This window comes from Adiantum capillus-veneris, chromosome 1 (assembly GCF_014529385.1).
Source record: "Adiantum capillus-veneris isolate H3 chromosome 1, ASM1452938v2, whole genome shotgun sequence".
Taxonomy (NCBI): Eukaryota; Viridiplantae; Streptophyta; class Polypodiopsida; order Polypodiales; family Pteridaceae; genus Adiantum; species Adiantum capillus-veneris.
In genome coordinates, this window is record NC_140931.1 from 107,857,290 (window position 1) to 107,874,140 (window position 16,851).

General features: G+C 42.6%; 1 protein-coding gene and 1 pseudogene across 2 annotated transcripts; one reads left to right on the forward strand and one right to left on the reverse strand.

Moving 5' to 3' along the window:
- Positions 1-5,407: 5,407 nt before the first annotated feature.
- LOC147465329 (uncharacterized) lies at positions 5,408-7,873 on the reverse strand (annotated as a pseudogene). The gene is made up of 2 exons (XR_015187988.1): positions 7,257-7,873; positions 5,408-7,113 (listed from the first exon to the last, which is right to left on the reverse strand). The product of XR_015187988.1 is annotated as an uncharacterized LOC147465329 (transcript).
- A 1,012-nt stretch (positions 7,874-8,885) lies between these two features.
- LOC147465330 (uncharacterized) lies at positions 8,886-11,827 on the forward strand. The gene has a single exon (XM_086519381.1). It carries the CDS (start codon positions 10,115-10,117, stop codon positions 11,420-11,422), a length of 1,308 nt encoding a protein of 435 aa, XP_086375507.1. The 5' UTR covers positions 8,886-10,114; the 3' UTR covers positions 11,423-11,827.
- Positions 11,828-16,851: the final 5,024 nt, after the last annotated feature.

Here is a 16,851-nt window from a genome sequence, read left to right on the forward strand (position 1 = left end):
AAGATTTACAGTGTCTGAGTGAGGAGTGTCAATAGATCACCTGAGCATTCTGTTAGCCCGGGATAGTCATGCATGGTCCACATTAGAATGCCTCTGATCAAAGCATTCCGTCGTCCTGTGTGTCGGCTCATATCCACCACCTCTATGCCAATCCACAATTGTTGTAGCTCTTCCAATAGTGGACGAAGATACACATCCATATTCCCCACTTTATATCGCCCTGGCACAATCAAGCTTAGCCATAGGTGCCCCTTCTTCGTAGTCAACCATGGGGGAATATTGTAGTTGACGATGACAACGGGCCATACACTGTAAGATGTTGATCTTTGACCAAATGGATTTACGCCATCCATAGCCAGGCCTAAGCGCAAATTTCGAGCTTCCCTGGAAAAATCCGACCATGTTCCATCTATATGTTTCCAGGCTGCGCAATCTGCAGGAATTCGTAGCACACCATCCGAAGATTTATTCTCCTCATGCCATGATGCTAGGGCGGCCATGGACTTACATTCGAACAAATGCTTGATGCGAGGAAGCAGAGGAAAATGTCGCAAAACCTTTTGTGGAATTTTTGTCCCGTGGAGATCTACTCGATATCTTTCGGAATCACATTTCGGACACTTCTCCATGTCTATGTATTCCCCTCTGAAAAGAATGCAGTCATTAGGACAAGCGTGGATAGAATTGTAATCCATCCCCAAGTTTCGCAAAATCTTTCTTGCTTCATCTCGGGAATGTGGCATCACATTGTCATCTGGTAGTATGTGCTCTTTAAGCAATCTACACAACATAAAAATACGATACAGTCGTGTAAAATCTATCAGATCATTATACATTTAGAGTTTTATTAAAGTAAACTAATTGTAATAGATCACCTGAAAAGCGCTGTGACGCTAGTGTCACTCTATCCAAACTTTGCCTGCATGTTGAGAAGAACCAGGAGTGCTTTCAATCTAGACATACGTGCTCCATTATACAATGGCGTATCGGCTTCACTTTTCATATCATCATAGATAAGCCTTTCTGAATCCATGATCGTCTCGATCATTTCATCAATCTCGGGCTCAAACATTGCCTCGTTGGGAATGTGCTCTGCATGATCATCCCCCGAGCTGTCAGAGGCTACATCTTGTGGCCTCACATATGCTGCTTGACCAAAGCGCCTGCGAACACGTCTATTGGGTTGCAAGATTGTTGCTTGTTGGCCAGCGTCAGAGTCCGATGAGTTATAATTGGCAACAACTCGATCTATAATAGATGGATCGAACTCGCCAAATTCGCGAACGTGCTGCAAAGAAACACGTCTTGTCCGTCGCATAGCATGCTTGCATTGATTACAAGGACATAAGACCCTCGTTGAGAGATAGGTGTTTCGGTTGGACGGTCCCACATCCTCGTCACTACTCATAATGAGGATAAAAATCTTATAACCTGGACAACAAATTTAATATTCTATTGGCATTCTTCGTCTTATCTCTCTCTCTCTCTCTCTCTCTCTCTCTCTCTCTCTCTCTCTCTTTACCTCACATTCTCTAGTCATGTCCAATCCCCGCACACCTCGGTCTAGAGGTGCACGGAGATCAGAACCACCGGGTTATAATCTCGTCTTTATTGGTCAATACCTATATTTGTGGGTACAAGAAATCTACAGACCCACGTCTACATGATACTGCATGTAGTGGACAAAACCCCTTTGCCTCTTCTCTAGCTGTAGCACTTCACAGCATCTTAACATCTTTTCACAGTAGATCTTTTCACTGTTCGTCTAACTCTAAATCCTAAACCGTAAGTAATTCTTGCGTGGACTCGATCTAACGTAAATAAGCGTAAATCTAAATAAACGTAAATCTAACTAAAAATAAACCTAAATCTAATTTAACGTAAGTATACATCTAACCTAATCTTTAACGTCTTTTGGGATAGTTTCCTACGACGTTAAAACTCTCTTCTTCTTGTGTGTGTGTGTGTGTGTGTGTGTGTGTGGGTAAACCTAAATAAACCTAAGTCTAATCTAATATAACATAAATCTAAATCTAACGTAAATTATGTTATATTAAAAACAAAGAACTAAACTAACAGGGATTATAAGAACCTTAAAACTGATTTAAGACATAATTTTTCACATAACTCAACAAGAGTTGGCATTCTCATCACTAAAGATGTGAGAGTTAACTTCCGGCGGTGACGCTGTCTCATCTCCATCCACATCTGACGACAGCAATTGGCCCTTTAGACCGTTCTTGCTCTTGTCACTAACTTTGAAGTTGCTGTTGAATGACTAGAGGTTGTCTAGATGGTCATTGTGTCGGGGATGTAGTGACTCTTGCCGCCCTGAAGATCCACCTTCTTCCCTATCTTCTGAAGACATTTCACCAGTACTTTTGGATCGACGGAGCCCACCATGAGTGAAGGCAGCAATACCCTATATTCCATTGAGGGCTTTCTTCACCCGCTTCATGCAGGCATCGCAGTCTATGGAGACCTAAATCTAATCTAATATAACGTAAATCTAAATCTAGCGTAAATAAACGTAAATCTAATTAAAAATAAACCTAAATCTAATCTAATTTAACTTAAATAAACCTAAATCTAATCTAATTTAACTTAAATAAACCTAAATCTAATTTAACGTAAGTCTACATCTAACCTAATCTTTAACGTCTTTTAGGATAGTTTCCTACGACGTTATAACTCTCGTCTTCTTGTGTGTGTGCGCGTGTGTGGATGTGTGTACCAATAAAAAGAGATAAATGGTATAACCTTTCTATCACCCATGCCAAGTATGATAGATTGATTATGCCATTTCCCTCTTGAATAATAGGTCTTGAGTTCAACTCCTCGTCGGCTAGATCTTTAGGTCTTTTAATTTTAATTAGTTTCCTACGACGTTAAATTAGTTTCTCGTATGCATGTTTTCTCTCTCTTTTCCTCTCTCAATGTGTGCGTTTTTTGTTTATGCATGTTCTCTCTCTCTTTTCCTCTCTCAATGCGTGCGTTTTTTGTTTATGCATGCTCTCTCTCTCTTTTTCTCTCTCAATGTGTGTGTGAATTCTTTGTTTATGTATGTTTGTGTGCGTTTTTGTTTATGTTTGTACTCTCTCTCTCTCTCTCTCTCTCTCTCTCTCTCTCTCTCTCTCTCAAAAACACTATATGTGTGTGAGAGAGAGAGAGAGAGGGAGAGAGAAAGAGGGGAAGGGAACATGAGAATGAGGAGAGGGAAGGAGCATACCTGGCTCTCCTTCCTCTCCTCGTGTGTGTGTGTGTGTGTGTGTGTGTGGAGAAGAAAAAGAGAGAGAGAGAGAGAGAGAGAGAGAGGGAGAGCGTTACCTGCTCCTTGCTTGAGGGCGTCGAAAAACTCAGATCTGAAATCTGAGTTTTTGGGCGCGCTCTGTTATTTTTTAGCCGAGTCGACGTCGCTATGAGCGTCGCAAATTTACAAAAAAATTTGCGACGCTCATAGCGACGCCGGGAATTTTTTTTTTGAGCGTCGCTAATATGAATAGCCTCTTGTAGTACTACACAAAAATGATTCCTTTGACATCTCACATGCCCCCTACATTTGATTTTGAATCGGGTATGATAGCTCATAACTTTAGGAGCTTTGTATTCAAGATACGAGTGCACGGACACCAGAGATTTTCTCGTGTCATTTACAAAGTTCCTACATTGTAATGTCTTGGCTTTTCATCAAAGGTGGAGCATCACAGGGGGTTTGCGAGCTTGTGAGATAGTGGTTGATGTTTCATGTATTGTTTGAGGGTGGGCTTGCGTTTGACATTGTGGAAAGAACCTATTTTGGGAATTGATGAAAACATATTGGAGGTATTTTGGGAATTTTCAAAAATTAGAGGGATATTTTGGTAATTTTCCCTTAAATTTAAGCCCTGGAGGTGGAGGCTGGCCTTGTGATTTTATCACTTGTTTTCTTAGACTAGAGTACAAGTTTTAGTGAAACATTGATTATTATTTTAAATAGGTGCTTTTCACGAGTGCAGTTACTAAGAAGGTTCTCTACAAAAGTGAAGGGTAATAATTTTTATGAGTACTTTGGATAACATTCTATAAATTTGCCACCCCTACAATTTTTCATTGTGATCTTATATCATCATGATACTAGCCAGTACTAGCCTAAAAATTGAGGAGATGCATTGTAGCTACTGGGTCTATATTCACTTTCATTAATTAATTAACGCTCCAGATTCATTTCGCACTAAAAACTTAAGTCATTTAATACTGACATCTAACTTAGAGGCAATGCATGCGTGTCATTTCCGCTTTGAGCCTACACCCTCGCTTCTTTCACCCACCTGGTGCATGGTTTCAACACACACACACACACACAAAGAGGCTCCCCTATCTCAACCCCATGGCCGCTTTCTTTATCTGCACAACTCATACCTACAGATTTTTGGCTCAAAACAGGAACGAGAGAGAGAGAGAGAGAGAGAGAGGGTGTGAGGGAGAGAGTGTGCGACAGGCTTGCTCATTCCACCCTTTTGCAGTCCTCCTCCGCCTCCCTGCCTCGCCCAGTCCTCACCGCGTTGATCCTCCGATTGCTCGACCCACCCCTACACAGCTCAAACACCACTGCGGTCCACCCACCCTTTGCCCCTCTCCATGCACTGGCCTGTGACGTCGTCGCCGCCTACGCATGCATGCCCATCCAACCGACAGTGCTCCTTGTGACAGTGCCTTGGTTGAACGCAGGCAACGCGGTAGTGCACCAAGAACAAAATATCTCTCCCTCCCTCCCTCTCTCTCTCTCTCTCTCTCTCTCTCTCTCCCTCCCTCCCTTGCGTCTTGGCTGACACACATCACATCCGCTTTTCTCCCTCCTCCACATGGCACGTCCTCGCTTTTTCATTTCTAAGCGATGGAAGGGATCTTCTCAGATTCGACTTAACTTGACATGCTTCGAAAATTAGAGGCAGCATGCATACTTTACTTGGTCTATTCTTACATCCATTAAGTAATTAAGGCACAAGATTCTCTTGCAGTCTTGCTGGAAAGGAAAAAGAAAGTATTTGTTGTGGATTCGTATGGACACAAGAAAAGGTTCAGTGTCTCAACACAAATGGTGTTCACGTGCTCGATTTCCGAAGACAATAGATAGTGCTTGTTTTGGATTCGCACGCAAGAAAAGGTTCGGTGTTGCAACACAGTTGGTGTTCACATCCTCGATTTTGCAAGATGTTAGAAGATGCTTTGACTCAAAAGCCAGTTTTTGCAACATGGGACTGGATTTTCCAAACGAAACTTTATAGAAATCCTTATAATCAAAAGCCAGTTTTTGCAACTTTGGATTGGGTTTTCCAAACAGAGTTGAACACAAAACCCAGTTTTTTTGAACGATCAAGAAAAACATTGTCGTAATTGTGCTTGACCAGAGATTTCCTCCAGCGGGAGAATCATTGCTTCTATTAGTAAATCATCAAGTACATACATTTGTGACCAAGGGCAAAAAAAGATTCAAAATAGGGTTGGGGGCAAATACAAGAAGCAAAAGGAAGATCTTCTACAAATGACATAGGAGCATGCACGATGGTTCTCAAAATTCAGCATGCGACATAAGAGATATGCGGACACTAATTCAAACATCACATATTACATATCTGCCCTACTGAGCGCATTTGACAACCTGGAGATTATAGCATTCAGTTTGTTTAGCTGAGTCTTAAGCTGTCCGATTTCTTTTTGGAATGCATAAATCTGCTCTGCTAGTTTGACAACCTGGACATTGCCAATATTGACAGCGTAATTGTTGATGGTATCCTTCAAGCTACGCATAGCACCAAGAAGATCTGACCGCAAAGAATCATGGATGGTGTTGTCATCGCCCATCAACTCCCTCAAAACTGCAATCAATATGTTGTGCATCCTGTCAAGATGCACGTCTTCAATACGAGCAAGAGAGTCTTCTACTTGTGTCATCCAATCCTAGCAGCTGGTCTTGATCGCGTTGCTCCATCTTCCTATAGTGAACACGAAATCCAAGAATGAGTTTGATTATTTGCACAAAAAAAAGACAAGAATCCACACTACCAGGAAGCAATTGTTGTGACATTAATGCAATGCACCGGTGGAATAAACTTATCACCTATCCATGCATCATTTATTTCAGCATCAAAATCGTGACTGCTAATACTTGTTGGCGATGGGTTGCAAAAGATCCTTTCTCGCATGAATGATGTCAAAATTGGATTGGTCTACACAAATGCTAAATTGCATACCTTTGTCTTTGTTGCCAATGAGACAAGAATCCGTGGGTGGGTTGTTGTATACATGTCATTGCTAACAAAAATGCTAACAATGTCTTGGTAGGTTGTACTAGATGGGTAAATCATGCATCTCCAAAGCGATTTTATTTTCCCCATTTTCATTCCCCGTCCCTGATGTGGAGTAATCCACAAAGACGATGGATAATACTTTCCTGTTCTTCGGCATCCTACGCAACGTCGACAAGAAATCATTTCTTGCCAAATGGCGGAGTTTGAATTTCCAAAACATGAGTGCCCTATTGAAAATGTTCATTGGTGTCAAGCAGACTCTATTCTTGAGCTCATCATCTCCTTAGAGACTATACAGTTCTATGCCCTTGTTAACATCGACAACAGTCACATTATGCATCACTTTCCTAAAGTGCACCTCATCTTGTTCTTTCAAGCAATACCTAAGCATGTCGTCGAATGTATGCATTTTATGTTGTTTTAAACCCCGGCACAAAACCATCCCCCCTATTGGACTCACTTTGCCCCATGCCAAATATGCTTTAATTTTCTTATTAACAGCTATTAGCGATGTTGCCCATAGTTGCACAACCATTTGAAAATGAAGGTGCAGGGCAGTCCCTCCCCTCTCCAATGCGCATAGACCAGCTAGGCTTTTATTCTCAAGGAATGATTTCATGCATGCCAAGAGCAACGCATCAATATCGTCACCACCCACAGAAATAGTCACGCTTATTTCCATGACTCTACTCGTTGGTCGACAAGAATTGACATTCTCTTCCCTTGAATCCTCTACCTTCCTTGGTCCTTTCTTCTTTGGGACAACTTCTTCGTCCACAGCACCCCTAGCTCTGGCTTCAGTTTTCAAGCGTGGCATATTCACTACCTGCAGGCAATTTAGAATGCTCCGCCTCAACCATAGTAGTGTCCGTGCATCACAGCATCCCCATAACATTGCGCGAAAAACAACACTGTGTCACACACACACACACACACACACACACACAGCACTGGATCATAATTGCTTACCTTTGTCTGTGTCCAAGTCTTTCTGAGTGACAACAAGTCACGGACAGCTGCTCCTCTGCATGTCTGAGCACAGTTCACAGCAAGCTTTTTGTGCCAGGCAGCTCTTTCCCTGCATCAGCCAGACAATGCAGCCCCACTGGTCCCCACTCGTGCACAGCTGGGACCTGTTTCTCTGCGTTGTTCATTTTTTCTTTTGAAATGGAGTACTTGGGGGTCGATGGAAAAGAATTGGACATCTATTTGTCCCACACCATCGGGACAACATCAGAAAAAGGGAAGGGAAAGGAAGAGAAAAAGGTGTGCGGGGGGAGGGTCCCACTCCTATAAGGTTTCATTGAAATCTAACACCATCAGGATAGTTCCCAATTGTACCATGTCCCAATTGTTCCTTCTTGGGACTCTATGGCAAAAAAATAGCCATGCGCAAGCCCACAATAGGTGCAACAGCATTGAAATGCAATAAAAAGTTGTAAGGGTAGCAATGCGGTGCATCCCTTACTTGTGTAAAGTTTGTGGCGATCTAACCCCTCCGTGAAGTTCCCATATGGTATCATGTATATGGCAAAGAACGTCTCGAGACCATTCCGATGATGTCAAAATGCAATAAAACTTTAAAAGTGAGGTAAGTGTGCCCCCCCCCCCCCCCCCCCCCCCCCCAAACCCACAAAAAACCAAAAATGAAAACCCACAAAGACACCCTAACCAATGAGTTGAGATTCCTCTCATGTAAACAAGCCCTAACATTGCAATCCTAGAGTTAAAGAAAAATAAGGTTATCATTTGCCATACCTTATTTAATTATCCAATTCAATTTAGCTTCTAGAGTAACGCTATAAATTACAACTTTTGTGAAAGAGAGCAGGAAAAGGTCCATGATGTGATGCATTTGGAATCTTGATTGTGGATAACAAAGACACGGGGTGGACCCTTGGTGGGAAAGGCTTCTTAAAAAATGGTTTGAGAGGATGCTTAAAGAGAGCCGGCTTGGCAGCGACTCTACAAGCCCACATAGGCTTACCAAAATTAAAATTTATCAGCTTGGCGGCACCATAGGGATTCCTAATAAAGTAACAAAGTGGGATACAACGACACACCATGTGCTAAAGAGGACCCTGCAAATTAACAAGATATTTGCTTCCTATCACATTAGTTGTTTGCTCTCTTTATAGTCACCTTGATGATGGATTAGACATGCTTCTTATGTATTGAACAAGAGAACTTACGGTTAGGGGTGTTTCCCATAGAAGCTCACATTGACCTCTGCCACTTATGTCTATCGGTAAGCTCCTTTCTCTATTATGAGACACAGTTTGGTGAATTTGTTCGATAGTGTGGGTAGTTTTGATTCACTATATGACTTTTCAAGATTTTTTTCACAAGGGGTAGCTAAGTCAGTAAAGTGCGCGTGGGATGCATTAGTGAGCAAGTTCACATTTGCTTGGATTACAAGAATTTTATCCCAATTTTGATGGGTATCATGGAAAGAAAAATTGTACTCTTGCTCGAAAAACCATACAAATAGCTAGTGGCAGGGTAATGGGTCTCTCCAAGAATGAGTAAGGATGTACTAGAGACTCTATCAATTATGCCAAAAAGATGTTACTGATCCAATTATACCAAAATTGGCATAGTTATCGAAAGCCTTGCATAGTTTCATATAGGACAAATAACTGGTGCACATGAGACCATGCATGAGGCACCGTTATCTCAAAAAGTAAGAGATAACTATGCATCATGTGACCATTGCCCAATGGAGGTATGTGCAAAAACAAAAAAACACTTCGAAGTGCTGTGCTAGCTTTCTTTTTGGTGGGCTCTTAGTTGATCCGAGTGGAAAGAGAATTTTAACACGTCATATTGAGCGTGAGGAGGTAAATTCCATTCAATAGGGATGATTTTTAGACTCGTGGCACACATGAGTGTCGAACAAGCTCAAAATGAGTGTTTAGGCGCTTGTAGTGTCACACACGGACTGACAGTCAATTGTACACAAACTTTTTGCTAAGATGAACAACAATAAGACATTACCTAAGGTAGAGGAGCCAGTAGGGGGACGGGTAACTTGGGGAGCTTGAATCTCTCTCCTCCGAGCTCAATTTTTTGCGCTGAGTAGCTCAATTGAAGCGCTTTTTCACAAGCTTTCAGGAGAATTAATTTTGGATTGGTCGGTTTTGAGAGTTGGTAGTCGGGGTGCGATTTTCGGAATCAAGTGTATCAAAATGCAGCCTCGACGTCTTGAACCCACACCTAGGCCAATGAGAAGGTTTTATATCGTATGAACTTGCCATTTCAACTCCACTTTTTTGTGCTCCTATTAGTCCCCAAACATATTAAAATTAGGGATTCATGTGTCTTTTCTCTGGGGCCCGTACCACAACTAGCCCCTCTACTCTATAGGCAAAAGGCGAGCATGAACGACATGTATGCAATTCAATCCCCCCCTCTGTGCATTTCGCTCGGAGAATTTGATTTGTGTTTGCAATTCTCTAACAATTGGCGAGCAGGTAAGGCCAAATGGCTTCACGCTCTTACGGACACAACAACAAGCTACTGAGTTTTGCTATCTCATTTGCACACACGTTCAAGTCGACGCGTGTGACAAGGGCATATGCACTTTATTTAAGGAAGGAAAGGGGTTACGGAGAAAGTGAGGGACGGAGAATCTATAAAGTGTGTGTGTGTGTGGAGAATCACAACAACATGCGTAAGATTCTACAAAATTAGTTGTGCAAAAAGAATACCCCTCTCTTTCAACTAAGGTTTTAAGTACCCCATTAGCTAAAAGTTTTGCATAATCATGGCATTGCCAAGGCCTAAGTCTTGCAAGGATTGTGAGGCTACGCCCTGAAGAAGACTCAATGGAAGACCATCAAGAGCTTCACCTTCCCCTCCCTTTGCACGTTGCAATGAAAATCTTTGCACATCTGCCCATTTCTTGTGTTGCCCAACTCAGGCTTGTATGCAAGTCATGGAGATCTCTGCTCTCCTCCTCTTCCTTCCTTGCCAGCCTAGAGCTGGAGTACAAAGCACTCTGCCGCAGCGGTCGCGCCTGCCGCGAGTGGTGGTTCGTAATGGCAGCCTCCACTGCCACAACCATCATCCCTTTCTCCCACGACTTGCTAGCATTTAGCTATCCCCTGCAGTGGCGGCCCTTTAGACTTCCAATGCACACATCCCCAAAGCTTGGTGATTTGCTTCTCAGAGTGGCCTCTTCCCAAAGCCTTGTCCCCTCTGTTATGAACATGCTTGTCGCAAGCGCCGGCGGCCTCATGTGCGCTGTCGTAAAGGGTGCGCCGCCTGTTGCACCCCACAATTCATCACCTTCGCTCATCAGTGAGCTCACCTATGACATGGTAGTATTCAACTGCCTGACAGGTGAGTTGAAAACTCTGCCAAGGCCTTCAAGACTAGCAAACAAATTGATATCTTCTTGTCTGATATCAATGAGGGCAGAGGAGGAAAGGGACACATATAGGATTATCCTGTGTGATTTGAAGTATAGAGAGATGGAGATCTATGACTCTCAGATGAGGAGCTGGCGGGCAGGCATCGGCGTTCGGGCAAGCGACCGAGCCCAGGTGGCGATGAGCGAGATCGGATTTGGCGGAGGAATGACTAATGCCGATGTGAAGATAGCAGATTTGCTAGAGAGTGATGTGATGCGGTACCACAAGGAGGAGATTGCGGCATACGACGCAACGAAGGATCGGTGGCGAAAGGCGGAGCTGGCGTTGCCACGGATCGCAGCGACGGAGCTGCTGAGGAGCACGGTGGTGAAGTGCGGGGGCGGGGTGTACTTGGTGGCATGTCTGATGAAGCAAGCAGTGAGGATGGAGGGATATGGGGTGTGGAAGCTGGAGGAGGAGGGGGGGAGGGGGGGGCTAAGGTGGGCGGAGAGTGGGCGGACTCCGGCGTCGATGGTGGAGGGATTTGAGAGGATAAAGTTTGAGAGCCCGGCCTTCTACGACTGCAGATTTGTGGGCGGAGGGCTGGAGAGCGAGTGGGTGTGCATGACGGGCGTGCATTACATGATCGGGAGTCGAACTCGGGCGGAGTATTGGCAGCCCGTGCTCTTCAATGTGCGGCAGCGGCAATGGCACCTCCTCCCTCCCCGCCACTGTCTCTGTATCTTCCCCTTCTATCCCCACTTCACTGCCCTTCCCTGATGACGTAGGCTATTATACGACTTTTGTAATGCGCGCAACTTTCGGAGCGCTTTTCTTTTATTTTATTCCGTCTTCACACGGGCTTCGTTTCCAAGAGGCTTTTATCTTTAGTGCTTCTTAGCACCCAAGCCCATGCCCACCGATGTCTCAGCATCCTATCGGCCGGCGGTCCACCTAAATGTGAAACCACCGATGTCTCGGCGTCCTATCAGCCAGTTAGAAGGCAAAGAAAAGGAAAATAGTCCACCTAATTAATGTGGAAAGAATTAGTGTAAACATGTGAGTGATTGTAGGACTTAGGTTTCCTAAAGCAATTGGAAGAGCAACTTATGGTACCTTTGCAGCTGCCGTGGTTCCTCTCCTTATGGGCTAAATGTAATGATACGCTATGTGCAGTTGTTGGGATATTTTGTCTGTATTTGTTCATGTTATAGATTTGAGAGATAAAGCCCAGAAACACCACCAATACCATTAAAAATGTTGGCCTATGTCGCTCTAAGTTGCCAACCAGTGCAATCCACATAGCTTAGGCACCCCTGCACGTGCTTCTGCATGGTGTTCACAGAAACGGGCCTTAAGTGTATTTTTAAAGGACGAAAACAAAAACTCTGATCTAATTTGGAGGGTCACCTTGATGGAAACCGGCTAAATTTGGAGGATTTTAGTGTGAAAATCGGTAAAAACCCTAAAATTTTCACTACAAACCGAGAGATTATGCCTTCCTTTTTTCCATTGTTTGCTTAAAAAGTTTTTGGCGAACACTGCTTGAAGTTCTGCATCCATCTCCTCTGAACCTAGCATTAGTTTTGTGTGTCTATGTGTGTATGTGCGTGCATGTGCCCGTAGGGGTGTGTCTATGTGTGTGTAGGGGTTGGGGATGCCATGTGCTATGAAACTTGGATATCTTGTGAAGTGTGCAAAGGCTAAATGATTAAGTTCAGGCATTGGAAGCCACAAAATGATTAAGGTAAGGCTTTGGAAGCCACAAAAGATATGTTGTAACTGTGTGGAAGTGGTGCTCAAGATCACGAGGTGCGTAAACGTGGAAAATGATGCAAGCCATGGTTTGAACCCAAGACCGCACGGTCTAAGTTATCATGTGTGAGGACTAACCAATTCACCCATGCGCACATGTTGTTGCCCGCATTTATTATTACATATTCAAACTAAACACAAAGTTTCCCTTTGTCCATGTTTAGCTAGTGGTCAGGTTTAGTTTGACATTTACGACCGTGGTTGTCTTGACATTTGTGCGTGGACTTCAGTGTCATGGATTCCCTCACCCCCCCTTCGTCAAATGCCTTCTATTACTTAGTTATGAGGATTGCATAATGCATGAAACTCCATGATTCTTGATTCCCCCTTAGCAACACACTTGGAAGTTGGTCACATGTAGATAGCATTATAACATAACATTAATCCTTTGAGGGGCAGCATAACTGAATTCTTCCAATTAATATTTTAAAATGAGCTAAAATGAGATTGGCAATATGTACATTACGATGCACATGTCTTTTATTGTAACAATGTTCTCTAAAGTATTAACGTGCAAAATATAAACTCACACTTATGGTCTATCACAATATTTTGAAATGTTTTGGGCTTTTAACGTGTAGTGTTCGATATGGATGGCTTTCCTAGGAGTTACTTGTTTTTATTGCATTTTGCACGATTGAACATAGCATTTCAAAGTGAAAACTAGTGTGTGACCCGCACGTTGCTGCGGCTAATTAGAAGCAATGCTTAACTCTGTGAACTCTCCTCTAATGCTTGAAAAAACCTAGCTTTAGTGTAATCCCTAAGGGTTCAGTTTGCCTTGTTAGATAGATCTCTAAGATCCTTGGGGTTTTTTTCAACAATATTAGAAATTCTCCTCATGGATGTGTGTGTGTATATACATCTCTCTCTCTCTCTCTCTCTCTCTCTCTCTCTCTCTCTCTCTCTCTCTCTCTCTCTCTCACACACACACACACACACACACACATGTGTGTGTGTGTATACGTTTGTACACACACACACACACACACATATAAACATGTATGTCTAATATATATATATATATATATATATATATATATATATATATATATATATATATATATATATATATATATATATATATATATATGTATGTATGTATATGTATATACATATACATATATATATATTGAAGGAGTACGAGCGGAAGTGCGACGTGAGAGAGAGTGCGAGAAGAAGAGCACGACAATATGGTGAACTCGCTCTATTGTAATGTGTAGAGCATAGTGAGTTCTTATTAGGTTTTTACAAAAGAATATGTGTACATACCTGGCGGCCCGTGCCCACTTACCTGGGCGACCACATTGGGCTTTATACCCCAACAACCTCCCACTTAAAGTCCCATGTGGTACTTTAAGTGTGAGAGAAGCTACTATACAATCTAATATACAAGAGATGTAGAGAAGTGATGTACTATCCTACACCTAACTGCTTGCGAAAATGCGCAAAGCTCTCTGAGGGAAGTCCTTTTGTAAGTAGATCAGCAGGATTTTCTGTGGTGTGAACTTTGACAAGTTGAAGTTGCTTGTCCTCGAGCATTTCCCTAATGAAATGATACTTCACATCCACATGCTTTGTCTTTGAGTGATAAACTCGATTGCGAGCCAATTGTATAGCACCTTGACTATCACAATATAACACAGGCATCTCTTCTTTGATTCCCAAATCTGTTACTAATCGATTAAGCCAAATTGATTCTTTGCATGCCTCTGATGCTGCAACATATTCAGCCTCTGTAGTAGACTGAGTAACACAATCTTGTAATCTAGAACGCCATGATACTGCTCCACCAGCCACTGTAAAGACATACCCTGACGTAGACCTTCAGTTGTCTAAGTCACCTGCATAATCTGAGTTTGTAAAACCCTTTACAGTTAGCTCCTGACTCCCATAGCATATACGCATACTCTTTGTAGCTTTCAGGTATCTCAATATTCCTTTCACTGCCTCCCGATGTTTCTTGCCTGGGTTTGACATGTATCGACTTACTACTCCCACTGCAAATGCAATGTCTGGGCGAGTAGCAATCATTGCATACATCAAACTACCCACTGCAGACGCATATGGATTCTTATCCATTTCAGTTTGTTCTTCCTCAAACACAAGACAATCTTGTTTGCTAAGTTTCACATATGGTGGCAATGGAACACTCAATGCCTTTCCCTTCTCCATATTGAAATGTTGCAAAACCTTGTCAATATACTCTGTTTGAGACAACCAAATCAACTTCTTTGATCTATCTCTTTCAATGCGCATACCAAGTATATGACTTGCCTCACCCATGTCTTTCATGTCAAACGATTTTGCCATCTTTGACTTCAAAGCTGAAATTTCTCCCAAGTGCTTGCCAGCAATCAACATGTCATCCACATACAAAATAAGGATCAGCCAACTACCATCCTTAGCCTTGTTTGTATATAGACAGTGATCGAACTCACTACGTTTGTAGCCTTGAGAAAGCATAAACTTGTGGAATTTATGGTACCATGCCCTCGGTGATTGTTTTAAGCCATAAAGACTCTTTAACAACTGGCATACCCAATCTTCCTTTCCTTTCTCAACAAACCCTTCTGGCTGCTGCATGTAAATTTCCACATCTAAATCACCATGCAAGAACGCTGTCTTGACATCCATTTGGTGCAACACCAAATCTAATATGGCAACCAATGCAAGAAAGCATCTCAATGTAGTCATCTTGACCACCGGAGAGAAGACTTCATCAAAGTCAATGCCTTGTTCTTGCTTAAATCCCTTGGCAACAAGCCTTGCTTTGTACTTTGGCTGACTATCATGAGCGGTGATCTTATACCTGTAAACCCATTTACAAGGTAGAGCCTTTTTGCCCTGTGGTAATTTAACTAGCTTCCATGTCTTGTTTTTATGCAGAGTTGTCATCTCTGACTGTATGGCCAATTGCCAATTCCCGGAGTCCTTCATTTGCAATGCTTCCTTGTAACATGAAGGCTCATTGCAATCAGTCAACATGACATAGTTCATAGATGGAACAAACCTATAAGGAGGTCACGTGACACGTCCAGATCTACGCACAATAGGTGGCTCAGGCTCAGCCACAACCTGTGGTTCCACTCTATCATGTCCTTGCTCCTCTTGAGCCCTAACATTTTGTCTTGCACGTGCAGGTCCATCTTCTTGGAAGACAACTCTTCTTATCTCCTCAACCCTCTCTAGTTTAGAATGATATTTGGCTTCATTAAAGTGAACATCATTGTTGTGGATAACCTTTCTGGATTCAGGATCCCAAAGTCTGTACCCCATTTCACCAGAATTACCATAGCCTAGAAAGATGCACTTTCTACTCTTTGGCTCAAGTTTGTTCCTAAATTCCTTTGCAACGTGAGTATATGCCTCACAGCCAAAGACTCTGAGATGCTTGTATGAGGGCACCTTGCCTGACCATACCATCTCTGCCACTAAATCCTTCTGCAAAACCTTGCTAGGAGATCTATTTATAAGATGAACAATTGTTGATACAGCTTCAGCCCAAAACCCATTTGGCAACTGTGCATTAGACAACATACTTCTGACCTTCTCTTGTATGGTCCTATTCATCCTCTCAGCAACACCGTTTTGAGGAGGATTGTAAGGAGCAGTAAGTTCACGTTTTATACCTTTTGACTCACAAAAGTCCTGAAAGGCCTTTGAAACATACTCTCCACCATTGTCAGTGCGTAAGCATTTAAGCTTCTTGCCACTTTGATTCTCCACAAGTGTCACAAACATTTTGAAAACACTAAACGCTTCATCCTTGTGCTTGAGAAAGTAAACCCATACTTTCCTCGAGTAATCATCTATAAATGTCATAAAGTAAGAAGCTCCCCCTAGAGATAGGTTAGGCATAGGTCCACACAAATCACTATGAACAAGTGCCAACTGTGTATCTCTTCTACTGCTTCTATGCTTATGTGGCTGCTGTGTTTGCTTACCATACAGACAATGTTCACAGAATTCAAAATCATTAAATGACAAGCCAGGCAAATGACCAAAAAGAGACAAGATTTCCATTCCCTTCTTGGACATATGTCCTAACCGGCTATGCCACAAAGAAACGTTCGGCTGCTTGGTTACATTGATTACATTTTTAGAGACATTTGATACATAAATCATGTAAAGTCCTCCAGACTTTACTCCATGTGCTGCTGTCATAGAACCCTTGGATATCTTCCACATGTTCTGTCCAAAAGTGGTGACGTAGCCAGCATCATCAAGTAAACCTGTGCTAATCAAGCTCTTTGTAATTGCGAGAACATGTCTCACATTCTTCAGCGTGAAAGAAGAGGCATTCTGAAACTTCAATTGAACATCTCCAACACCTAAGATCTCACATGTCTGCCCATTGCCTAGCCGAACATGATCTTTAGTGTTCACATAAC